General features: G+C 39.4%; 2 protein-coding genes across 8 annotated transcripts in view; one reads left to right on the top strand and one right to left on the bottom strand.

The window, feature by feature from the left end:
• HAGHL (hydroxyacylglutathione hydrolase like) overlaps positions 1–14,946 on the top strand; it is a 62,804-nt gene extending 47,858 nt beyond the window's left edge. For 3 of the 4 annotated variants that reach the window (XM_007499245.3, XM_056805729.1, XM_001365822.5), the window contains one exon: positions 2,052–3,121. In XM_007499245.3, the coding sequence (XP_007499307.1) occupies positions 2,052–2,217 (166 nt within the window). In that variant the 3' untranslated portion in view covers positions 2,218–3,121. Of the gene's footprint in view, positions 1–2,051; positions 3,122–14,575 lie in introns of those variants that run through there. The other variant, XM_007499247.3, reaches the window with a different exon arrangement.
• Positions 3,466–24,745, bottom strand: part of CIAO3 (cytosolic iron-sulfur assembly component 3) — a 31,442-nt gene continuing 10,162 nt past the window's right edge. For 3 of the 4 annotated variants that reach the window (XM_001365885.5, XM_007499244.3, XM_007499243.3), the window contains exons 3-11: positions 23,767–23,910; positions 23,003–23,135; positions 21,693–21,827; positions 21,033–21,151; positions 18,523–18,652; positions 17,058–17,130; positions 7,651–7,788; positions 5,713–5,870; positions 3,466–5,163 (exon numbers count right to left, since the gene is read on the bottom strand). In XM_001365885.5, the coding sequence (XP_001365922.1) occupies positions 4,925–5,163; positions 5,713–5,870; positions 7,651–7,788; positions 17,058–17,130; positions 18,523–18,652; positions 21,033–21,151; positions 21,693–21,827; positions 23,003–23,135; positions 23,767–23,910 (1,269 nt within the window). In that variant the 3' untranslated portion in view covers positions 3,466–4,924. The remainder of the gene's footprint in view (positions 5,164–5,712; positions 5,871–7,650; positions 7,789–17,057; positions 17,131–18,522; positions 18,653–21,032; positions 21,152–21,692; positions 21,828–23,002; positions 23,136–23,766; positions 23,911–24,745) is intronic. The other variant, XM_056805728.1, reaches the window with a different exon arrangement.

Genomic DNA, 24,745 nt, shown 5'->3' with positions numbered 1-24,745 from the left:
GGTACAGAGCACATTTAGTTAAAGAAATAGAAACAATATTCTTAGGAAGTAGATTACTGTGGACCACCTGGACAGAAAAGAGGAAATGGATGAGTTCAGGAAATTGATCAGATGCTTGACACACAGACATGATATATAGAAGGGATAGGACACTTCAGTTAACCAGGATCTGCTGGAGTTCTGTGCCAAAAGGAGAGCAACTGATGATTTCTTGATGTTTCCTAACAATAATTCCATTCTTCAAAAGTTGAAGGAAACAAGGGGAATTGCCTTTCTGGACCCTCTTCCCACCAAAAAAAATAACCAACCACTGGCCACTAAAAAGAAATTGAGAAGTTTGTATTCTATGGGTAAGGGAGGTGGGGAAGTAATCACATCCGCTTAGGAGGGTGAGCTGGGCAGAGTGTGACATGTACTCTAGAGTCTGGGAGTTCAGATTTCAAAGGATAGGTGGGATATCATGCACTTAAATTCTACAGGGTAGGTAGAAGGATGACTCCAGAATGACATTCAAAAGACAGAGAAAGGAAGCAATTCTGTTATCTAAAGAGACCGTTGCCTCTTCTATTTATACTTGGAAACTCTTTGACTGTGGTGGTTTAAGACAGCTACAGAAGGTGAATATTTAAGGGTGGCATAGTTCTGTAAGAATAACATTACTAACAAAAACAAAATGGGAGTTAAAAAAGTTTTATTGAAGTAAACTGGAGGATCAAAGAAGGAATAAAGACTGGTGCTGGCTAGGGTGGGAGGGATGATATATATATATAGTATCAAAGGCAACATGGAACTACTCGACTTTTAATTTTCTTTCTTTTTTTCCCCCCTTCCAAGAGTATCTTTTTGGCCTGGAAAGGACAAAACAAAATGGCTTATAAGGGAGTTGAAACTCAAGATAAGGAGATAGTGAGAGAGCACTAGCTGCTTTTGATGAGTTCAAATCCCCAGGACCAGTTAAATACCAGGGTACACTGTAAAAGAGCTTTTGGATGTAATTGCTGTCCCACTGCCAGTGATCTATGTGAGACTGTGCTGAATGGCCAAGGTGTCCCAGAACTGATTTTGAAATCAGGAAGAAATTAGGCAAGGGAGTTGGACTTAAGTTCCTGGCAGAATTCTAGAACATTTTTAAGAGATAGTAGGTGAACATCTAGAAAAGAAAACCATGATAATAAACCAGCATGACTTCAAGGACATACCAAACACCCATTTTCTTTCTTTTTTTTTTTTTGATTTGACTCATAGATAGGGGAAGAAATGGTATTACACCCTTATCTACCAGACAAGTTTGCTTGAAATTTCAGGAAGATATATATATATTTGACCAAACTGCATGCTATTCTTATGAATAAGAGATAGATGTGGATTATAAGCTAGAACATTTAAGTGACTTCAGAACTGGCTGAACAGTGAGTCCAAAAAATAGCCATTAGTTTTCCAACATCAGAGAGTGGCATAGTCAACATGTGTAAGTATGAGACCTGCAGAAGATACAAAGCTGGGGTAGACAGTTAACAAGATAGATAGATGACAAAAATCAGGCTCCCAAAACATCCTGATAAACTATGACAGGGGTCAGCAAACTATTCCCTCTGTGGTTCACCACCTGTTTTTTTTCCCCCACAAGAGCTAAGAATTGTTTTTACATCTGTAAATAGTAAATATTTTTTTTTTTACTTTTTACTTTTACTTATTACATTAAAAAAAAATAAAAACCATCCTTTAGCCCAGGGATCTAAGGCTTGGCTAGACAATGGGTGTCATGTTGGGTCTGGATCTTATTGGCCGCTGGATCACCTGTGAGTCCAACAGTGGCTCTGCCCTCAAGTAATGGAAGAAACTACATAAGCCCTGCTTCTCTCCACTGCCATTCACCCTGATCATTGTGGGTAATCCTGGTTCTTTGAATTATCAGAGGTGCTAGGAATGTGGGTTGTTTTGTTCACAATGCACGATTTTGTTTGCTGCTATGACACTTTCAGATCCCTGACTGGATTAGTTTCTAAAACCTCTAACATTCTTACAGAACTAAAGCTACCTTTTAATTGTAGGGAAGAATCTGTCCAGAAATTCACTGGGAAAAAGGATCCAGTAGAGGTCATGAAAGTTCTACATAAGGAAAACGACAACTTCAAAAAACCTGTGGAACCACTGGACCCCCGTGCAGTCCTTGCACTAGAATGGGGCCTTTTGGGCTCTTTAGTGCAAAAGAAATAAAGCTAGTGAAACCAGCACTTGTGAATTGGGCCCACCTCACCTAACATTTGGCAACACTACAGCTGGGAAGGACTCCTAGAGTCTACTGTACACTTGCTTGTTTTAAGTTAATCCTTCACCAGAGCTTCTCCTAGGCTTACTTTGGCCTACTGCTAATAAGATTTTGGGGATGAATCTTCAATTTCTTTAGGAGATAGTTTCATCCTCTGAGTGATTTTTTATAGTTGGCTAATCTGTGATTTTAATCTGATTTGGCCTTATTTGAAAGGGTTAAGATAAGAGCCTGCTAGCTGCTCTAAGAGACCTGGTTTTGAGGCCTGGCTCCATCCCTTACTGGCTGCTTGACCTTGGGCAAGTCGTTCCACTTCAGTTTCATCTGTAAAATTAGGGACTGAATTAAATGCTTTCTGAAATCTCTAATAGCCCTAAGTTGTTTGTTCTGCTGATTTATCACTTTTCTTTCTTCCTCTCTCCTTTCTATCTTGAGGTGTGTCTTCCTATCTTACCCAGACTAGAAGAGCAGTAGCCAGCCATTGGTCCAACTCTAAAACTGAGGGGACATGGAAGATTTAAGCTGCTGTTTTCCATTCTGGGCTGGTTTTGCCCCTCCTTTGGCAGCCTGGTGGCCCTCTTTTCCTGGGAGCTCAATCTATTGGTGCCAGTCTTAGTGTAGAGCCCTGACTGGTCTAAGCTCTCCTGCAGCCCAGAAGTTCTCAACTCAAATGATATGCCAGCCCTAGGGACAATGAATGTGCACCATCGTGCTCAACTGCAGTCATTTTTTTCCCTAAAAGGTATTAAAATTTAGTCTTAGTCATGGGCTTTCCTTTTATCACTACTGCACCTGCATTGCCTATTATATGTGAAGAAAGTCTGTGGAAATAAAACATTTTGGAAAATGGAATATGGAAACCAAGTTGATTTTAAAAAACTGCTTAAAGGAGCTGAGAGCTCACAGTCATTTGTTTTCATGTTACTGGGCAGAACCTATTTATTTTTAGGAATGGTGGTTTTTTTTTTCCCCAATAAAGCTTAGAAAAAAGCTTTTTTTATTTGAAGAAATGTCAGAGGGAGGAACTTAGTTCCTTAGAAGCATTGAGTGGATTTCTCATTGCTAAAAAAACCCCAAACCACAAACGTGTAATTTAGTGATACCTGCTGTATAGAAGCTACAGTTTAGAGGACTTCACCTTAATGTATGTTTGAGTTAGACCCTTCACAATGAAACAAGAGGCTTACACGAGAAAATGGAAAAAAGCTGGGGGCTGATTTTTAATGTTGTTCATTAAATCAATATGCAGGTTTTAGAACATAATTACATATAAGGAAAAAAAGATTCTTATGACTAGAAGTCACTGTAGATTGTAAAAAATAATACTATGTTTTACCTGAGACAGCAGCATACAGATGACTTCTTAAGGCATCTGAGTTGGTTAGATGCTTGACATGTTGAACCTAAGTACCTGAATATACCATTTGTTCTCATACCAGGTGGTTTTCAGTTTTATCATTTGACCAACAGAATTACTTTAATCCAATATTCTATAACATGACTGATGACACCAGGAATTAGGGATAGATTCTTGTCAAGACTACTTCAGTTGTTTCTGGTACTTTCATTTCTCCTGCTTCAGACATCAGGAAATGACTTATGATTCACATTTTGATTTACATTAATATTTGGGGTCAATCAGTAATTATTTTTTTAAAATGATGCTAGCACCATTGAATTATTGGAAAATCTCAGAACAGTTGTGCAAAAATAAAGAGACAAACACCAAGGAGATCAAGGAAACTACCCTTGGTCTCTTAGATCCTGGTGACAGACACACGAGTCACATAATACATGGAAGTGCTTACAAAATCACTTATATGAAGACTAGATTGAATGGGAGTTGGGGAGAGTCTAGAGCAGTGCTGGTGAACCTTTTAGAGACTGAGTGCCATGCTGCCTCCTCCCCTTCTCCAGCAAGGGAGGGAGGAAGTGCTCCCATTGGGCAGAGGGGCAGGTGATGAGAGGTGTGTGTGTAGAGAGGGAGAGGAGAGTGGCCCGAGCACTCTGCTCCCCTCCAGCTATGTGCTATACTGTGAGCTATGCCCCCCTCCAACCTAGCTCATCTCCAATCCCACCACAGGGATCACCGTCACTACAGACTGTGCTGTTCCCTTACACAGCATGTGATCTCCCCCTCCCCGCCTTACCCCAGACAGGAGGGAAGAAATGTTGCCATTGGCTGCCGTGCAAAGGGCAAAGGGATGGGTGATTCAGGTGTGTGGAGGGGGGAGCTCCACCCAAGTCCCTCTGGCTTTCTAGTAATGAACTATGGCATGTGACAGCATGTGTTGACATGTGTCCTTGCTGGCACACATGCCATAGGTTCACCACCACAAGCTAGAATATTGAATCTCCTTGGCTAAAACTCCAGGGCAGATAAAATGTAATGTATAAATGTCTTCTGTCCCATTCAACTAGAAACTCACCTCTTAATCTGGTTTCTAGTTTTATCTGACAGCCCTCTTGTCTCAATATGGCTCCAATACTTGATTGAGGCAATGCCTGGCAGTTTGTTCTTCTTAGCAAGTAGGGGGAATGATGGCTTTATTAGGATTTCTTCTGCTGGGGCCAAGCTCAGTCAACTTCAGCAGCCTTTTATTTTCACAGTTACTATTCATTCAGCAGAAACTGTATGCTGGACACACAGCCTCTCTACCACTTAATATTAAATCCAGTGCTCATCTTCTCTACAGCATGATACTGTGTATGTAATGTTTTCCCAGCTTCTTCAGAGTCCTCCCCTTTGAGCCACTGTTCATATAATTCCTTAATTTCTGTACTTGAATCGGGCACAACAATCTTAACCATCTCATATAGTTTTTCAACTTGCTGGAGAAGATCCTTACTGGATATAGCTTCTGCTTTGATCTGACCACCGCCATTTAAACAGCCTGAATGCAAAAGAAAAACTCATGAATTTGGAGTGAGATATCCAACTTTAAAGACAATAGAGGAAGCCCTTAATGCAACTGAAAAGTTATTCAGAACTTGAAAGGTATGGGCTTGATGCTACATAGTGAAATAAAGATAAAATGGGGAGAAAGTAGGGAGATAAAGTGACAAAATGATCAGGGACTGATTTAGAATAGCCATTACTCTACTCCCTCACCTTTTCCTATCCCCAAAAGAACAAGACATGGAGAAAAGACCTCAATTTTGTTCTGGGATTCTGAAAGGGTCATGATGGACACCATCACCTTGTCAAACACTCTGGGAAGTAGGATCAGCAGTACTTTGTTACTGCCCCCTACTGGTTACTGTGAAAAGCACAGCTCTACCAACTAAAGTCAGAAGGCACTTGATTCCTTCCCTTGCCCTACCTTACCCAAAGTTAATTTCTGCAAATTTATACATTTGTATAATAAAGAAATCATTAAGTCTTAGAAAGGCCAGTACAGTCGCTATGGGAGCCAGTTAGACACAAAATGTGATCTTTTTACCTGATGGGCAGGCCATGACTTCCACATAGTGATACGGAGACTTTCCTCTTTTGAGTTTCTGCACTAAGTTCTGAATATTTCTAAATCCGTATGCCAATGCAAAGTGAAGCAGAACGGTGCCATCTTTTTCAAGAGTCACTTCTTGGAAATCTTTGTTTCTGAGATGAGGAGAAAATGTCAGAAAGTAAAAATCTGTGATCAATGATGTTACACTCCACACGCATCAGGCCGATTCATTAGGTAATTAGTTAACCTGTGGCTCTTTAGACAGAGTGCCAACTCTAAGGGCCATCGGGACTGTAGCTGATAACATTTACTGCTCTGTGCCCTCAGCAGATGGGAAATTGGACCCAGAAAGGAACGGTAACAGAATAGCTGGCAGATGCAGAAGGATTAGCTTTCTTGGTACCAGAGGAGAGGGCACCAAAGTAATCAAGAGTCCTCATTCCTGCTCTTGGCAGCTGGCTATGACAAACTGCAAAGTGAACCCTGAAGAAAAAGGAAGGGAGAGGGGTTTGCCATAAAGGCTGACTTCAGTGAAGTTAAAGGAGGATGCCAAACTGGGCTGCTACCGTCTTAAACTATCACTAACCTCCTGGGAAATGCAGGCTGTTTTTATTGTTTTCATTTCATTTCTTCTCACTTGGGTCTTAGTCCCTTGCAATATGGTTTTTGATGTCATTGAATTGAAACTCTCCTCCTCAGTTACCCCAAACCTCTAATCTGGTGTCTCGTTTCAATCTTGATTCTCAGCATTTTACACTTGCTGACCACTCTTCCTGGGAGCTTGCTGGGTTTTTGAGACACCGTTCTCTTGGTTCTATTCATATCTCCTGCTGGATCGTCACTCACTTCACACATTTGGGAGTCCTTCAAGGTTCTGTCCTCTTTTCTCTCTGGATGACCTCATTGCTGCCCACTTATCTCTATGTAGATGACTCCCAAATCTGACAGCCAATCCTGGTCTCTTTCTTGAACTTCAGGACTTATCACCAAGTGTCCAGGGGACATTTCAGACTGAATGCCTTCCAGGCACCTTAAACTCAACAAGTTCAAAACAACTCAATCTTTTCCCCCAATCCCATCCATCTTCCGAACTTCCCCATCTTGAAGAGCACTATTAGTCACCCAGGTCCATAACCTTGGGAGTCGCCTTTGATTCTTCTCTCTTGCCCATCTTAAAAATTTAATTATCTGTCAAACTTTGTTGAGGTTACCATCTAGTAAAGGCCTTCATTTCCTCTTACTTGAATTATTGCCTCTTCCTTTCCTCTCCAAATCCACCCTCCACTTCACTTCCAAAGTTATATTAACTAGAGTGCAGGTTGGATTATGGCAGCCCCCTCCACCCCATTATTCAATCAACTCTAGTGGTTTTCTCTAACCTTTAGAATCAAATGCAAACTCCTTCAATAGTCATGTAGAGCCATTCACAACCTGGCTTTAACTTATTCTTCCTACCTTATCATATATGACTTTTATGTACTCTCAGCCAAATTGACTTCAGAATTTGCTCTCTTTCACACATAACAGCCACTTTTCCATTTCTGTAAGGCTGTTTTCCATGTCTGGAGTGAATTTCCTCCCGAATTGTATCCTCTCAGAATCTCTACTTCAAAGCTCAGTTAAATTCCACCTCCTCCATGAGGACTTCCTTGATTTCTCTTTGCTTCCTGTTATCTCCCCACTAAATTACCTTATTTAGTTTGCATTCATATATGTGTGTGTATGTATAATCTTACATCCTCTGATAGTTTTAGGTCCCTGAGGACAGGGAGTATTTGCATTTATATTTTCAGTACATAGCACAGTACCTTGGCATATAGGCGCCTTGGCATATAGGCGGTGCTTAATACATGCTTGTGTAGGGACTAACTGTTGCTAGACAGTTAACACATTCCAAATCCTCTTTTCTGCACAGTAGTTTAAAAGTCTTACTTTAAGGGTTTGTAGGTGATTTCATCCACTTGCATTCCAAAGAGTTCTTGGGCTGCATGTCGAAATATATGTTCTAAATAACCACCAGAACCTCCTCCGTGGTGGCCAAGGAGCTCTTCTCCAGAAACACTGCTAAACCTGGGGAGAGAGGACACCAGACATCACAACCAGCTTGATCAGGTGGAGAAGAAATCCATCTCCAGATAACAAGGAAAAGGTTTTTCTCAGTTGACCTGCTGCTCCCTGCCTTCCAGGATGGCTTCAGTGGATTTGAATGGCTCCTAGGCGTCTGACAGTAGAATTATGGCCCTGGGCTTCTGATCCTGCAGAATCTCTGAGGCAGATAGGTACGGTGTTTACGGATGGCCTAGCCATGGGCCCATTTGCTGACAACAGAATTTCAGCCCCAGCAGAAGTGAACATGTGGCATGAAGGACAATCGTAAATGGTAACAGTAAGTTTCTAGGGAAATTCATTATGAGACATATTGGAAGCTCAAAAGCCTTTTTGTGTCTAATGTACTGGGTGAACAAATGTACTGCACTTTAATACTAAGATCTGGGAATGGCTCGGTCGGATCATTACCCTTTCATCACATTATGCAGGGAGATGGGCACATGTGTACTGGTGCAGGAAATGAAGTGGGGCTCTCTGTTGGTTCATCATGTTACATTCAGGCCATTCAACTTCAGCAGCCCACTGAGGCCTATGGGACAAGGCTCACTGCACCCAGTACTGCTGTGCTTGGATACAAAATCAACTTGGCTCCATTCCCATACCAAATCATGCATGGATAAGCTTCTATGTATTCTGTCCCACTCGCCTGTGGAAGGAGATAAAAAAGTACAATGGGCTCTCCGACGAGTCTGTGCTGAAGGTGCCAAACAGAATGCTGTATTTTCTGACTCCCTGGTAATGACCAAGGTGCCTCTGACATTAGAATCTAAATGCTTGTGAAAATGAAATTATTAGGCTGGTCCCAGAAAAGTGCAGAGAAAATGAAGCTTGCTCCCTTCTTTGCATAGGTAGATTATGGGTGTGGAAGATTGCATATACTGTTAGACACGACTGAGTTCTTGGTTAGATTTGCTGAGATGTTTCCCCCGCCTTTTTAATTCTTCAGCACAAGGGATGGCTGGCTGGGTAGGGGCATATTCAGAAACAATGATGTAAAAATAAAGGATATTAGTAAAATTATTTTTCAAGTCAGATTATAACAGAATAAAGTCTTGTAGTGGCTCATGATATCAGACAAGGAACAATGAGCTCAGATTTAAAGAATGTGAGCTGGTAAAAAAATGGTTGTATTCTGGTAGTTTTGGTGCTTATTTGAAAAACTGAAAAAGTGCTTTGAGTGGCCATCTATGTGTGAATTCATCAGTTGATAACAGCTGGCACTGATATAAGATGTGCAAAACACTGTCTGCATGTTATTGTTCTTCAGTTTTGTCTGCCTCTTTGTGACTCCATTTGGGGTTTTCCTGGCAAAGATACTGGAGTGGCTTGTCATCTTCTCTAGTTCACTTTACACTGGAGGAACCAAGGCAAACAGGGTTAAAGTGACTTGCCCAGAATCACACAGGTAGTTAAGTATCTGAGGCTGGATTTGAATTAATGAAGGTCTGAACCCACGATTTCAAGCCCAGTGCTCCACCTAGCTGCCTTGCATACTAATCCTAAAGCAGGTGGTACAAGAATTATCTCTGACAGATGAAGTAACTGAGGCTCAGAGATGCTACATGTTTTTCCTAGGGTCAATAGATAGTTGGTGTCTAGTGCTGAGAACTGGATCTTTTGGTCCTATCTACTTCCCCACTACCTACCAATTCCATGCTGCCTCTCATGAGAGTATCTTTAAGGACCAAGGTCCTGAAATCACCTACAACTTGTTCCTTGCTCTTCCATGCTTCTTAGTCACATGAATATAATTTCAGTTCATTCCTTTACAGCTATGCTAGCCTCTATTTAGGTCTCAGACCTGCATGGCAGAAACAAATTCAGTGTGGAATGGAACAATGGATTTGTACAGGAGGTTAATCAGAAAGCTGGCACTGTGGAAATAGCTGGGCAGAAACTAAGGCTGCCCTTCAACTTGGTCAGCATGGAGGCTTCTCTGCTAGAAGCAAAAGCTATAGTCTTCTGCAGATTAACATCTTCATTTGGGAAGAACTATGAAGAGCAACATTGTGCCTGGGAATCTGCTTCAAAGCTTCTATTTTTAACTTCCTTGCTCTTGTTTACAGGAACTGAGATTCATTAGTAAATGCTTCAGTGTGTTCAGCATCACGTCCTGCTGGTCTCTACCAGGAGAGCTACCAGTAACCTCATCAGGGAACCAAAGCAGATTCAGCTATAGTCACACCAAGATCAGTGGTTCTGACACCAGGAGCCCAATATCCTAACCAAAATGAAGTGCCATGTTCTCTTTTTCCATCTGTGAAAATAATCCCAAGGAAAAGTACGCACTGGGAGCTGTCTGAGATGTGTCTCAGCTTGTTGAAAGGCCAAAGGAAAACAAAAATTGTCACTCTTTTAAGGAGAAATCAAATTAGTAACTCTGAGTAACTGCCTGAGGGGCCTTATAAGTTCACTGTCAAAAGATTTAGAGCTAGGAAGTGGACACTTTGGGCTTCTAACACCACAAAGCCTGCCACCTCTTTAGAGTAAAAGAGATTGCCAATGTTTACATCACAGATGTGTCACAAGTTGTGACACCATCAATCTACTGTAGTCAGTACTCTATTATCCATAGTGTTTGCCTCTGGCCCATTAGATCCTTAGCTGAGCTAGGTGAGAGCTCAACACTGAATGGGATGTGTGTCAGTATCTGCACATTTGACTGGACTCCAAAGTCAAATACAACAATTATGACTGCATTTTCTATGGCTAGAGCTTAGTAAATGCTTGTTGGTCGATTGATTTGGGGGTTATCTGTAGTTTGATATTAACCATTATTTCAGTGGATCCATGTCCTCATGTGGATGGTTGATAACAATAGTGCAGATTACAGTCCATTCACATGTACTCATCCTGGGCACACTCTTATCTTAAATTCATAGTGTAAATCTTGGTTCCACTCACCATGGTGGTGACTTTCCTCAGATTTCCTAACATAGCATGGATACCAACAGAGTACACAGGCACATCTCTTGTTCTTTCTTTGTCAATCTTTTTCTGTCTGATGACATCCTTTATGCTATGTCTCTCAAACAACTCTTCATTTTTAATATATTGTATGTAACCTACTTAATATTCACCACGTGCCTCCCCATTCTCCCTTCGGTGACTCTTAACTTTAATTCTTTGGAGATATTGTATTTCACAATTCATAGCCATATGGCATCACCTAAGAATATTAATATTAAAATTGATAAGTCAATTTCAGGTTGGGAGCACTAGGAGCACTTGAACAATTAATTTCTTAAAGGCAATCCAATCCTTTTTCTTCCTCCTAATCCATTCTAGACCAAGCTTACTGTCTATTTGCAGCATGTTTGCAGCACAGGTACTGGCAGATCACTTTTATCTACAAATCAGAAACGTTCTTCACCTACATGTATTTTTCTGGGGGATTAGGTGGAAGGCTTTTGAATTATCAGATTTCATTTAGGAAGCTGTGTAAGATAAGGGTTTTAATGAAAATGCACCATGTTATCTGTAGGGTCTTACCATTTGGATTCGAGAATCCTTAAATGTGTGTCAAATATGGTTGGCAAGCACATGATTTTATTCTCTTTGCCTGATTTTGATTAGAGTTGAACAAAATTATTTTTGTTGTTTCATGTTTCACAAAGTCTAATATGACTTTGACATAAATGGAATATACCTTATTGAAGGAAAGACTTCAAGGTGGTGTTTTGTTCTGCCAAATCAAATTTTTTTTAATACTCAACAATAAATTTAGTGAGATCTTGTATTCTCTTACCTTTCATTCAACTTTGAATATAAATATACGGCTACTAAAAAATCATGAAAATTCTTTCCTCAAACCTTTGAGTTTTTGATATATAGATGTATATGTAGATTATTCTCACAAAAATTTTATTAGCAAAGAAAAGTCAGCACATGGGTTAGTAGTTATTGATGATCTTTTAGTTGCCTTTAAAAAAATAATAACAAGATCGAAGAATTTCCCCAAAAGTTTGGTATCTTCCTCCATTTCATAACTAGAGAATCAATCCTAATCTCCTCAAAATTTCCTCATCTACTCATGGAACTCTGCTGTATATATCTGATCCAGTACAAGAGCTCTTACCATTTTTATTTCCTTCAGTACCATTTCCACTTCTTTAAGTAGGTAATAGGTGGTAGCAGTTACTTGTTAATGGTTAAAAGTTTATTTTAAAAAATCTTTCAGGTCCCCATTTTTCATGTAATTATTGTCTTCTTACCAGTTTCATTCTTAAATGCTAACAAGCTCGTAGGTCTTTGGCAAAACTCTTTGTAATCTTGTTTTTCTCTGTCATTGCTTCTTGTTGTGTTATGAAGTACACAATGTCCTATAATCTTTCTTTGGTAGATTTGACAACGAATTTACATTCTGAACTGGGGTTGCCTTTGGCTGCCCATGTGTCTACCTGGCAACAAAATCAACTGTTTGCTGGTTGGGACAATTTTCAGGTTCTCCTGATTCTCCTCATTACTATATATAAATTATTACACTGATGAAGGTCTACTGACCAGAGCTGTTCTTTTATTCATTTCCTATTTTTCAGTGTCAACAGCTTATTTCAGTAGGTTTGCTGCCTTAATTACAGAACATAGTCTTCTATTTTTGTACTGATTTTTATCTTTACAAGTCAGAGTTTTGACTATATCGGATTGACTGATATGATAACTAAACTGACTAATCACTGAGTTGATTTATGTGAAGATTGGATTTAGCTCTCTCCAGATTGTAACAATGACGGTACTTAGCTCTTCCTTGATTATGAAGATTAAATTGTAATCCCCTGTCTATTTTTAGATTTTAATACCCAAAGTGTAAACACAGTACTTAAAGTTGAATATGAAGATCTATACATTTTGGATTTTGACCACAAAAAGGTGTGAACACCCATTTCATACATTGAGTGGGAGGTCTGTGACCCATGTGTAAAAGAGTGGGCAGTCCTAGAGTGGAGCGTCAGTTGTGATTGGTAGATGTAAAATTTAGGGGAAGTGACAAGAGAAAAAGGTCTTTAAAAGTGGAAACAGAGACACACAGAGGGCAGACACTTGGACTTGGCGTGAACAGTCACTTGGAGTGAAGAGAGACACTTGGAGTGAAGAGGGACACTTGAAGTTTGAAAGAGACACACTTGAAGTGGAGCCTGCTGGAGTTGAGGCTGATAAAGAATCTGCTGACTGAACTGACATGGGGTGAGTGTAAAGGCTGACTTCTTTCCTTGGCCTTCTGGAGGCGTTAGCCTCCAGGAAATGTCCGTTGTCTTGAGACTCCTTTCCCCTAGCTGGGGCCTTAGAATTGTTACTCAGAGGAAGCCGGAGCTCTCTCTCACCACTCTCTCTCCCCTTTTCTCTCTTCCTTAATATCTTCCCTCTATTATAAAAATAAACTACCATAAATTCCATTTTACTTTAGTAATTTGTATTTGGGATTTAGAAATTTAATCCCTGGCAACCAATTAAATATTCAGTCCAACCATAAATTTAACAATCAGGAATGATTTCTACATCAGTATTAGGATTTTTCTTAATACATAAAGATATAATTTTTTTGTTGTTATATATTTTGATTACTCAACAAATCTAGTGTCTTCTTAATCCATTCTTTAAGAAAACATCCATAATATAGGTGTGAGGCCTCTGTGTAGCTTTGAAGTCTTTGGTCTTTTCTTTCTATTCCTGATCTATATTTTTCAACATATTTTTTGCCATCCTCATCCATGCTTACTTGTGCATTGAAAACTGGATTGAGTTCAAATCCTAGTTTTGTCACTAAGCAATGTGACAATCTAATAAAGTTAATGCAGATTTAATTTGGAGAGTCTAATATCAAATTCTCTGTAGAATTTCTCTACCTCCTCACATGGCAGATGTAGGCCTACAGGTTGCGGTTATCTTTATGGTATTCTTTTTTTTTTTGGTATATTATACTTTAACATATATTTAAAATCTCTTATAGAATCAATATTGTATATCAGTTCCAAGGCAGAAGAGTGGTGTGAGGGCTAGGCAATAGGGGTTAAATGACTTGCTCAGGGTCACACAGCTGGGAAGTATCTGAGGCCAGATTTGAACCTAAGACCTCCCATTTCTGGGCCTGGCTCTCAATCCACTGAGCTACCCAGCTGTCCCTATCACATTCTTAATGCAATAAAAAGTAGTCAGTCCTTGTGCACTGTAATATGAAATGACTGAATGTCCTCTGAAATATTTCTCTTTATTTGAATCTTGAAAGAGAACTTATGAGCTACCTTTCCATTTAGCTGCAGCTTCCTCCTTAAAAAACAAAACAAAACAAAACAAAACAAAAACTCTTATCCTCCATCTTAGAATCAATACTGTGTATTGGTCCCAAGGCAGAAGAGTGGTAAAGGATAGGCAATGGGGGTCAAGTGACTTGCCCAGGGTCACACAGCTGGGAAATGTTTGAGGGAGATCTAAACATAGGACCTCTTGTCTCTAGCCCTGGTTGTCAATTCACTGAGCTACTTAGCTGCCCCCATCTTATTTAATTTCTATTGAGCATCATATTCAGATTGGGAAGAGTCAGTCCTTCCAGTAGTAAATCTACTTGTTAGTCATAGGTTATAAACCTCATGTTTAGTTACCCAAGTTAATTGTTAGTTGTCACACGCATGTGTGACCGTTAACAATCCCTGCTCTTTTCTGGTACTGTGCTACTGTCTTTGCAGAAGTAGGATAGAGTAGTGAGGGATCTATATCTGGATAACTGGCTATTTGGTTTTTGTCTGTTTCCTAGGTTGTCAGAGCCAGAGAATTCATCACCAAGTGACCAATCTATTGGTGATGAAGCTGATCTTCATGCAATGGACATTTACTTTTAGCCTCTCCATCACTGATGGCCTTTGGGAATACAGGGTCACCTCTATTCCACAATGAAGCACTTATATTACCTAAGTTATAATAATATAAGCTCATATTTCTAGAGTGTATTATTGCCATTACAGAATGCTTTCCTCATGACTTCCTTGGGACATAGCTATTTATTATGACATTTATACATCACTTTATGGGTTAAACAGTACTTTACCTATATCATCTCATTTGATCCTCATAGCATCTAATAAATGTCAGAGACGACCTGAACCCAGGTCTTCTGGACTCCACAAATCTTTCCACTGTCCTTTCCTTTATCATAATGAGAAATGAGGGATTATGTGGCCTAAGAACCTTTTCCTCCCTCCAAAAAAAAAAATATCCATAATTAGGCTTTCTCATTATTAGTGTGCAGATATTTTTGACTATGAAAATATCTAGGCTGGTTATTTCACTTAAATGCCAGGTCACAGCCCTGCCTCCTCTTCACGTGGACAACATTTTTAAAGACAAAAACAGTGTGAGTCTTAGTGATTCAGGCTAAAATGCATCTCCTAGGTAGAATTCTGTTTAAGTCCAGGGACACTTTGATAAGAATGTTTGAAAACAGGTTGTACTGGGTTACTTTTCTTTTTCCTTAATATAGAATCTATGTTCATAAAAGACTTAAAACCCCCAACAAATCCACAATTAATTCTTTAAATGGTGTGGTGAGACTGAATTAACTCCACTTTATCAGTCCTGAATTTAGCAGGTCAGAGAGAAACCTTAAGAGGTCATCGAGCAAAGGCTGCCTCCTCATACAGAAGGGGCAAGTGAGGCCCAGGGAGAGGAAGACTTGCTGAAATTCATAGAGGCAGGAAGAGAATCCAGATCTTTGGGCCCCAGACTAGGCAGCTCTGTGTGCTACTTCTGAATGCATGTGGACACAGAGATAAGTTCAAATTCAACCCTGACTGTGGTGCCAAGCTATCTGGTATCACTGATTAAATAGGAGGTAAGGCTACAAAGCCATTTTCTGCACACTTAAAAAGAAATGAGCTCAGTCAAATGTGGTACATTTACAGCTGATACTAATTTAGAGCAGCAAAAACATGTAATTTAGAAGTTGTTCAAAGTCTTTTGAGTCCCATCTCTGTTTGTATGGATGGCATCCAGCCAATGGTGCTGCTTTTCACTTTAAGCATTTGAATCATTGTTCATCTGTTTTTCACATTTGAGAGCTCTTGCTTTTATTAAATTGAAAACAAATGATACACACAAAGGGGAAAGCTAGAATGACCCCAGATGACTTTATTGGTGTATTTGGGATTCAGATACCCTCTGGAAATGACTGACTAAAAAAATGGTTGGGGAGTGGGCTGGGCTGGGCTGGGCTGGGTGGCTCAGTGGATTGAGTCAGGTCCAGAGATGGGAGATCCTCGGTTCAAATCTGACCTCAGACAGTGCTTAGCTGTGTGACCCTGGGTAAGTCACTTAACCCCCATTGCCTAGTCCTTACCACTCTTCTGTCTTAGAACCAATACGTAGTATTGGTTCTAAGACAGAAGGTAAGGGTTTAAAAAATAAAATAAAATAAATGGCCAGGGAAGGGGAAAAAGATTGCTATTTATCACTGCATAATCTGTTCCAGAGAATTAAGCATCTGGATAAAAAAAGGACATTCAAAAGTAGACTCACATTTCTTATAACTTTCCCCTCAGTTAATGGTCCTGGGGTCACAAATAAATTTACCTAATATATGTAGAGATACAGAAGAAATATCTGTATAGAAATAAAGGACAGGAAAGGCACAGAAACCAGAGTAATAGTCTGGGGATTCTATTTGGCATCCTCAGAACACTGGATTAATCAATTTATCAATCGGTATTTACTGAATGCCTACTATATGCGAGGTCTTGTACTAGGTGCAAGGGCTACAAGTACAAAGAATGAGGCGATCTTTAATCAAAAGGGATTTAATGCTTTATGGCAGTAAATGTCTATTGATCTGTCAGGAAGCACCATGCGATAGAAGAAAACCGGCCCAGGAATCTGGAGAACTGAGTTCCAGTTTTGGTTTTGCCACCAACAGGCTGAATGACCTTGAGTTTGTTTGCTTTCTCTATCAGATAAGAGGGTTGGACTCACCATTCTAGAAAGCCACGCTCAAGTCAAAGAATGGCCACTGCCAAAGCTCACTTCAACTTTTGATTCACTCTGCTTTGGACAATTAGCCACTCTACACACATTGCAAAATAAAGTTCCCCATTTCTAAAATGCACTGTAACAGCTCCTAGATCCCAACATCCAAACAGTGAGTGAGAGCACTCAAGGATGTTTCTGAAGTTTGCTCTGTTCCCCTCTGGCAGATATAAATGAAGACTCTGCCTTAGCAAACAGGCAACAAAAACACTTATGCTTACTCAGCATCCAAAGGGGCTGGATCCACATCTGACAAAGAGACTCCTTCTTGTTCCAGCAGCCTTAATATTTCCCCTAGAAAAGAACCACAGCATAGAATCTTTTTTCCTTGGCATGTCGCTAAAAATTCTGAGTCATCTAGGTGAAAAAATTTCACAGATATTAAAAAAATAAATAACTGTTAGGGGATATGGGACCATCGTACAAGCTTGACATAATTAAAAGGACCAAAAATCCTAGGCTGAGTTAAAGCTATGAGAGCTGAGTAAAGATATTGACATATTCTTATGGCTCAGTTCCTACAAGAACCCAGACCTGGGACCCTAAGAAGTCATTAAATCCTTTCCCTGATAAACTAGATGTGCCTCTATCAGACTTTAAAGTCTTCCAGAGGATATCCACAGCTTCCTCTGGTAACCTGATGCTTTAGTTAACACAACTGAAGGCTTTTTCCCTTCTATTATCCTGTCACTGACACCTCTACCTCCATTATTATTACAAAAATAAAACTGTAGGTTTAGGCCTATGTCTCCAAACCCTTCCAAGTGTAGTATAAGTCCATTTCTTCCTGTTTTGTTCTAAGTGGAAACTGAGAACAGTTGATCAGGAATGACTGCTCTATTAGGACCAAGCAGAACTGAAGCTCTGTGAGGGCAGAGGCCATTTTTATTTTGGTCTTTGTATCCCCTCCACCCAGCACTGGGGTCTGGCATATAGTCTGCACTTTAATAAATGCTTGTGGAGCAGATGGTTGGATAATGAAGACTGATTAAGTTACCTTTTGGTTTTCTGCTTTCTAGGATAGCATCCCAGGTTACTGAACATCCCCTCAAAAATCCCATTTTCTATTCTTTTAGGGATTACTATCTTTTCCATCTTCTTCCCATTTTCCTACAGTCCAGAAATGGACATGACATCTTGTTGAGTGCTTGCAAGGGTTGGGTTATGAGGGAGAAGTTATTACATAGTTCTAATTTGTTCTCAGGTTTATGCTTGCTATTTGTCACAACAAAACACTGCTGATTCCTGTTCAGCTTGTGACATAATCCTTTCTTGTTATTAAATTTCCTTGAAATAGGGAAGCTGTGAACACTATTCTGGTACTGGGGTGAGTCAAGATCCAGGGCTTTCCTAGCTCCAGAGGGAACAAAGGAGTCCAGTTATGCTCAAAGCATTCAGTTGTCGAATACTTGAGAAACTTGGAAGTCCCCCAAATTCCGAGGCCCAACAGTGGTATTTCACATAAATATGACATGAATAAGAAAAGAACCAAGTTATAGCTAGATTCCACACCAAAGTAATAAAATAGCATAGTTTTCCTATATGTCATGAAAAAGGGATGCTGAGAAAAGCCAGGCACCTAGAGATGTTGTTAGTCTAGTAACTAATATGAAACAACTATAACATCCAATGAAAATATTAGGTCTCAGAGAAGTGCTGAGTATATTGTAAAAATGTTACTCATACCTGTGGTAATTACACAGTCTACGTCTCTAGTTTGGTACTGTTGATTGAAAAAGTCTGATCTTGATGCTTCTAACTTTTTGTCATAGCAGGGCATCACAGTTACATGGTAGATCTTGTCAGGAGTTAAATGCTACATTAAAAAATATGGAAAACATGGAGTTGTTGTACTGATTACTATTCATAAGAATAATCTCACTACTAAACATTAACTCACAGTCCTGTGGTTCTTGTTGGTTTATAGGGCACTTTCCAGTGGCAAAGCTAGGACTAAAGCCCATGTTGTCTGAGTCCTAGCCTAACTTTCTTATGAATACCTAATAGTACTTCTCAAATTATTGAATGAGGGGGATCAGGGACATGTCACTATAGACACAAAAATACAACATACCCACCACCAACTTCTGGAAGGGCCAGGAAATAACTGATAGTCAAGGCCATTTGAATGAGAATTTTGCCAAATATTTTTTGTCTCTGTCAGTGTTTTTTAAAAAATGCTTGCAGATGTCTTGAGTTAAATTTAGTAGAAGAAAATGAAATCATTCACAGATATTAAATCATTCAGATAGGAAATCATGGAGTTTGTAGTACTTTCACATGTTCCCTAACAAAATCATTTTGAAATAAGAGGGGAAAAAAACCCTTGGGATATCTATGTATCTAAAGAGGAATTGCAGAGGTCAAGTAGGAAGGGAAAAATCACACTGGAAAAAATTAATAAGCTTAGAGAGAAAGATCTATTCATGTTTTGATGAAAAACAAAATAGTTTTTTTTTTAAACCCTTACCTTCCATCTTAGAGTCAATACTATGTATTGGCTCCAAGGCAGAAGAGCGGTAAAGGCTAGGCAATGGGGGTTGTGACTTGCCCAGGGTCACACAGTTAGGAAGTGTCTGAGGCCAGATTTGAACCCAGGACCTCCATCTCTAGTCCTGGCTCTCAGTCCACTAAGCCACCCAGTTGCCCCCCAAAATAGCTTTTAAGTAGAATAATTAAGCTGAGTTACATGGGATTTTCATCCATCCTCAAAGGCTGTATAGAGTACATTTAAAAATATTTGGCACATTACAGGTAGAATAATGCCCTTTTTTATTTTTCCCTTTTCTTATAGAATAATGGATGGGACCTCAGCTAGGATCACCTAGTTGAACCTTTTCATTTTGGATGAAGGTCAACATTGAAGTGACTTATGTAGTCACAAGGTATTAATAAATGGAATGGTGGAACTGGGAATCAAGCTCAGATTTGCTGACTCTTAATTCAGCGTTTTTTTCCATTATGCTCTAATGGCTTTGCCTCCTTAGCTTAAAAAAAAATCTCTGACCTTCTGTCTTAGAATCAATACTAAGTATTGTTTCCAAGGCAGAAAAGTGGTAAGGGCAAGGCAATTGGTGTTAAGTGACTTGCCTAGGATCAAATAGCTAGGAAGTTAGGAAGTATCTGAGGCTAAATTTGAACCCTGGTTCTCCTATCTCCAGGCCTTGCTCCCTATGCAGAGAGCCACCTAGATGCCCTGCTCTTTAGTTTTATTCCCCTCTTCTTAGGAAGTATGAGGGTATCATGGGTACCTCTATGTCTTTAAACGCAACCTATATTTTGGAATCTGCCCTTTATTAGATTACCTTTGATTATTCAATGGACACCAGCACTTAACAATTATGAAGGGGGCAGCTGGGTGGCTCAGTGGATTGAGAGCCAGGCCTAGAGATGGGAGGTCCTAGGTTCAAATCTGGCCTCAGACACTTCCCAGCTGTGTGACCCTGGGCAAGTCACTTGACCCCCATTGCCTAGCCCTTACCACTCTTCGGCCTTGGAGCCAATGCACAGTATTGACTCCAAGACAGAAGGTAAGAGTTTAAAAAAAAAAGCAAAAACAAAAACAATTATGAATTAATAAATAGGAGTTTGAGAGAAAAAAGTATATGGTACTAGTACCCACATAATATTAAGAGACCTAGAATAAATCCCTGACCTGAAGATTAATAGGAGGTCATCGAGAAAGTATGGAAGGGTTTTGATCTGCATCATGAGAGAATACCCATATTGGCAGTATCACAGATCCAATGAAATATATTTCACAAGAATTAGGATTTTGCCAATGTGTATTCTTTCCACAAGTGGAGACTATATCCCCATTACACCTTAGTAGATGGTCTTCATGAGATAGTGCAGCCAAAAAATATTCACATGGTGGTCAAACTTCTGGCACTGAGCTTCTCTTATCTTGGTTGGGTCAGTCAGTAGACAGATGGTCTGCCACCAAGCCCACACTCAAAAAGCTTCTTGAAAATAGTAGGACCCAGTGAAGCCATGGCCTTTAAGAAACCATGTTGGATCACTTTTACACTGCAATGAGGCCTCAGGGGAAGACTTTAGTAGAAACACATTAAAAGCACACATGCTTTCTAATTTAGTCTGTCTTGTTATTCCTAAAAAGTGACCTAGTGGTGAAGAGATCTCGGATAGGGTTCTGCCAACATTGCCAGTTTCATATGGATAGGAAGAAGCATTACCTGTTGTTGTGCAAAATGATCCTTGATCAGGCTGCCCATGACCTGCTGGGGAGATTTAGCTGTACTAATGTAAGGAATAATAAAACTTCCATGGGTTTTCTCAGCATAACAGATCCAACCTGAAAACCACCATGAAATACAGTCAGTGCACAGATCTGACAACTTCAAAAAGCCTAGCCACCCACTCCCTAAACAAGGTTAAGTATTCTAGGTACTTTTGCTGCCAAATGTCTATGGATCAGGTTTGCAAGACATGACATCTGGGGGAGGATTAGCTGCTAAAGAAAGTCTTGACAGGAAAAAAACATGTATATGATGACATTAGAGAACTTTCCTCTTTTACAACTATTATCTTTATTAATAGTAGTTCAAATGATCACATCAACTCTGGTTTCATGAGGAAATGAAAATCAGACTAGAAAAATCAATTTCAAGAACCAGGGAAAAAACTTCTTGGCTCCTACAATCAATTTTCTGTAGATCTAGGAACAGAATATTTTATGTTGATGCTATGAACTAGCTCTTTTATAACACTATATTACCCACCTCCTCTCCCCTTAAGAATGACTCTCCCTCTGCTTATTTTGAACAACTAGTAATCTGTCAGATTTTATTTTAAATACTCAGAGGCTGATAAAAACCTGTATTTTTTAGGCACACCTGGGCAGGCAGAGGCCAACATGGGCAAGGCTTGTTTGGATTCTGTGCGTCTTCGAAATCGCTGTACAAATTCTCGTTGGCTTTCCAAGAGGCTGAAATTTCTTGAGAAAGTTGTGTCAAATACATAGTGCACTCCTGTTAAATGAGTACCTCATTTAGAAACAAGGAAGAAAGCTAGAAAAACAAACAACCCCCAAATATACCAAAAATTCAAATCCTCAACCTCAAGTTTGCCTAATTACTTTGTATTTGTATTATATGTTGACTGAATAACAAAATGAACAATTCATCTCAGTTTACCAACAAGCAAGAAGTGAGGCTGAATTTGGAACATCAATTGACTTTGCCTAAGGAGAAAATGGTACTGCTGATTATGCCACAAAAATAACAGTGATCTTGAGCCCCAGTAATGTTACCGCTTAGCTGTTTCTATATTGGCCAAGGAAAGAATATTATCTAAAAAAATGTCCCTAAAGACTACCCACTGTACTTGCATATGAAGCATTTTTATAAGAAGCACTGCTCCTTTTGTCAGCATGCTAACAGTTCTGGATTGGTCTCTGGAGTAGATAAAAGAGAGTGTGCCTGGCTCAGGGCAAGCCCAGTAGAAGGGCTGTCTCATTTGAGAAATGAGATGAAAAGAATTACAGATATTTATCCTGAATCAGAGTTAGAGTACTGAAGACTTGCTAAGTATTAAAAAAAATTTTTTTTCACATATAAGTATTAGAAAACTTATTATGTTAGGCCTGGTGGAAAAAAGTAGAAGTTAAAAGAATAGAATGCATTATCATGGGCACCCCTTCACCCAAAGTTTTTAGGTCTTAGGATGGTAGAAAGGGATTCTTAGTATTGGAAGGGCTTGGATTAGATGATCATCTATGTGGCCCATTGACAAGAGACACTTTTTAAAGATTGGTTTGGAAGGATTGTCAGAGCAGTTTCAGCTTTCATTGCTACTAAGCTGCCATCTTGGCTTTGTCCCCCAGTGCTTTATAAATCCGAAAGCAAATGTGAAATATTGTTTAAAGGAAAAATAAATTAATTCTAAACATTGGAAGGACCAAAGTCAGAATTTTAAACTGTTTGGCCTTAAAATGCACTGCCCCTGATCTTCAAAACTGAAACTTCAACTTGGAGTCAAATATAATATAAATGGCTGAAGTTAAAAAAAAACAACAACTTAGAAATGCAGTTAAGCAAAATGTCAGTGACTAATAGGCATGAAAGTGTTTCACTTCCCACCTTGATAGTTTGAGGACACCCCCTCATTATCCAAGTACAACTGGAACAAGGGGTCCCTTTCCCACCTCTATTTTTAAAGAATGCAGTTAATTTCTTGGCGGTATCTAGAAGAGTCAGTTGAAATTTTGCTGCTAATGATGCTCTTGACTGTGGTGAAACAGAAATGACAACTAGCTTTTGTTGGTTTGGTTCTGCAGACTGGAAAACAAAAAGGAAGGAATCAATCATCATTTCAAAAGATAAGAGAGTGACTGCAGAATGACTACACTTGATTGTGGGTCAGATTTTCATCAGTTCTACTTATAAATGGTATATCAAATTTAGTCACTTTAGTTGATCATATCAAAAATGATATAAATAACATTCTACAGTGGCTTTTGTGAATTTAGACTTAAATACCATTTGAGGGCTGCAGAATACATTACTTCACATTATAAAATTTATGAAGATTACAGTTAAGAAAAATGTTAAAAAGGAAGGCAGCACCTGAAGACTATTTCACAGTTCTAGATTTCTTATGGAAAACATAGGGAATATTTAAAAAACAGCATTAGGGTAGGAGGCAGAGTGGAGAGTGCTGGGCCTGAGTTCATATCTGGTCTCAGACACTTTCTAGCTTTGTGACCCTAGGCAAGTCACTTACTTAACCCTGTTTGCCTAGTACTTGCCCTTCTGTCTTAGATTTGTTACTGAGAAAGAAAGTAAGGGTTTTAAAGACACCCCCCCTCCCCCAATAAACCACACAGTTATCATCTGGTAAAAAAAACTTCTGAATCCTACACCATGGCATTTGATGAAGATATACATTTAGAAATATGCTATCACATACTTTGTTAAAATTCAAAACTTTGTCCAGCTCTTCATGACTCTGTTGGGTGATTAAGACACTTTCAGCTGAGGTAATGCAACCACTGCAGGCTAAGCAGTCATTCAGAGAGATTTTAGCTTTTTCAAGCTTGTGAGAGCCTCCATCCTAGGAAGAACAAAATGAGAACACATAAACAACTAACAGAAAATTATTTCTGTGAAGGCTGCTATAAAGATAATTACTTTAAAGAGCTAACTGGAAGTCTTTATGTTCTAATCTTATGTTGTTAGAAAGATAATTATCTATAAAAATGATAACATTTATATAATGCTTTAAGATTTGCAACGTGCTTTGCATGCTCTCTCATTTGAGCCCAAAACAACTATGAAGTAGGTTCCTTGAAATAGGATGAGAGAGGCTAAGTGACTTTTCCGGGTCACATAGCTAATAAGTGTCTGAGGCAGAATCTGAACTCAGGTCTTCTGATTCCAAGTTATGCACTTTATTCCTTATGCTGCCTATTTGCTTATAGTATTTGGATCTGAATGCCAGGTCTACAATGCGCCAGAAATGGTGCTAAGCACTAGGAATATAGGTATGAGCAAGTAAGCCAGTTCTTGCTTTTAAGAAGCTTGCATTATTCTAACAGGGAAATAGAATGGTGTTGGGTTATTTTATTTTAAACTCTATTCTTTTAGTTTCATTAGATACTTCAGTAAGGTTAAATCTTAAGCCTACTAACTCAGTAGGCTTGCACAGAAGAAAGTGAGTGGTCTTGCAGGCCAGGTCCTTCAGATTTCACGGTATATAGGTATACCCACGATGTTTCTTGGACTAATGCCATTTTGGAATGGTAGGAGGGAGGGCAAAAAGCCCCAGATATGTGAATTTGTGGATAGGGGTTTTGAGTCCTGGCTCTGACACTCACTGTGTGACTGAGCAGACCTTACTCTGGCACTCCAAGCTCCCTAATACATGCCTGATCTACTTCACAGAGTTG

The sequence above is a fragment of the Monodelphis domestica genome, chromosome 7, assembly GCF_027887165.1.
Source record: "Monodelphis domestica isolate mMonDom1 chromosome 7, mMonDom1.pri, whole genome shotgun sequence".
Lineage (NCBI taxonomy): Eukaryota > Metazoa > Chordata > Mammalia > Didelphimorphia > Didelphidae > Monodelphis > Monodelphis domestica.
The sequence above is the reverse complement of the archived record's forward strand: the minus strand, read 5'-3'. Positions and strand labels throughout refer to the sequence as shown.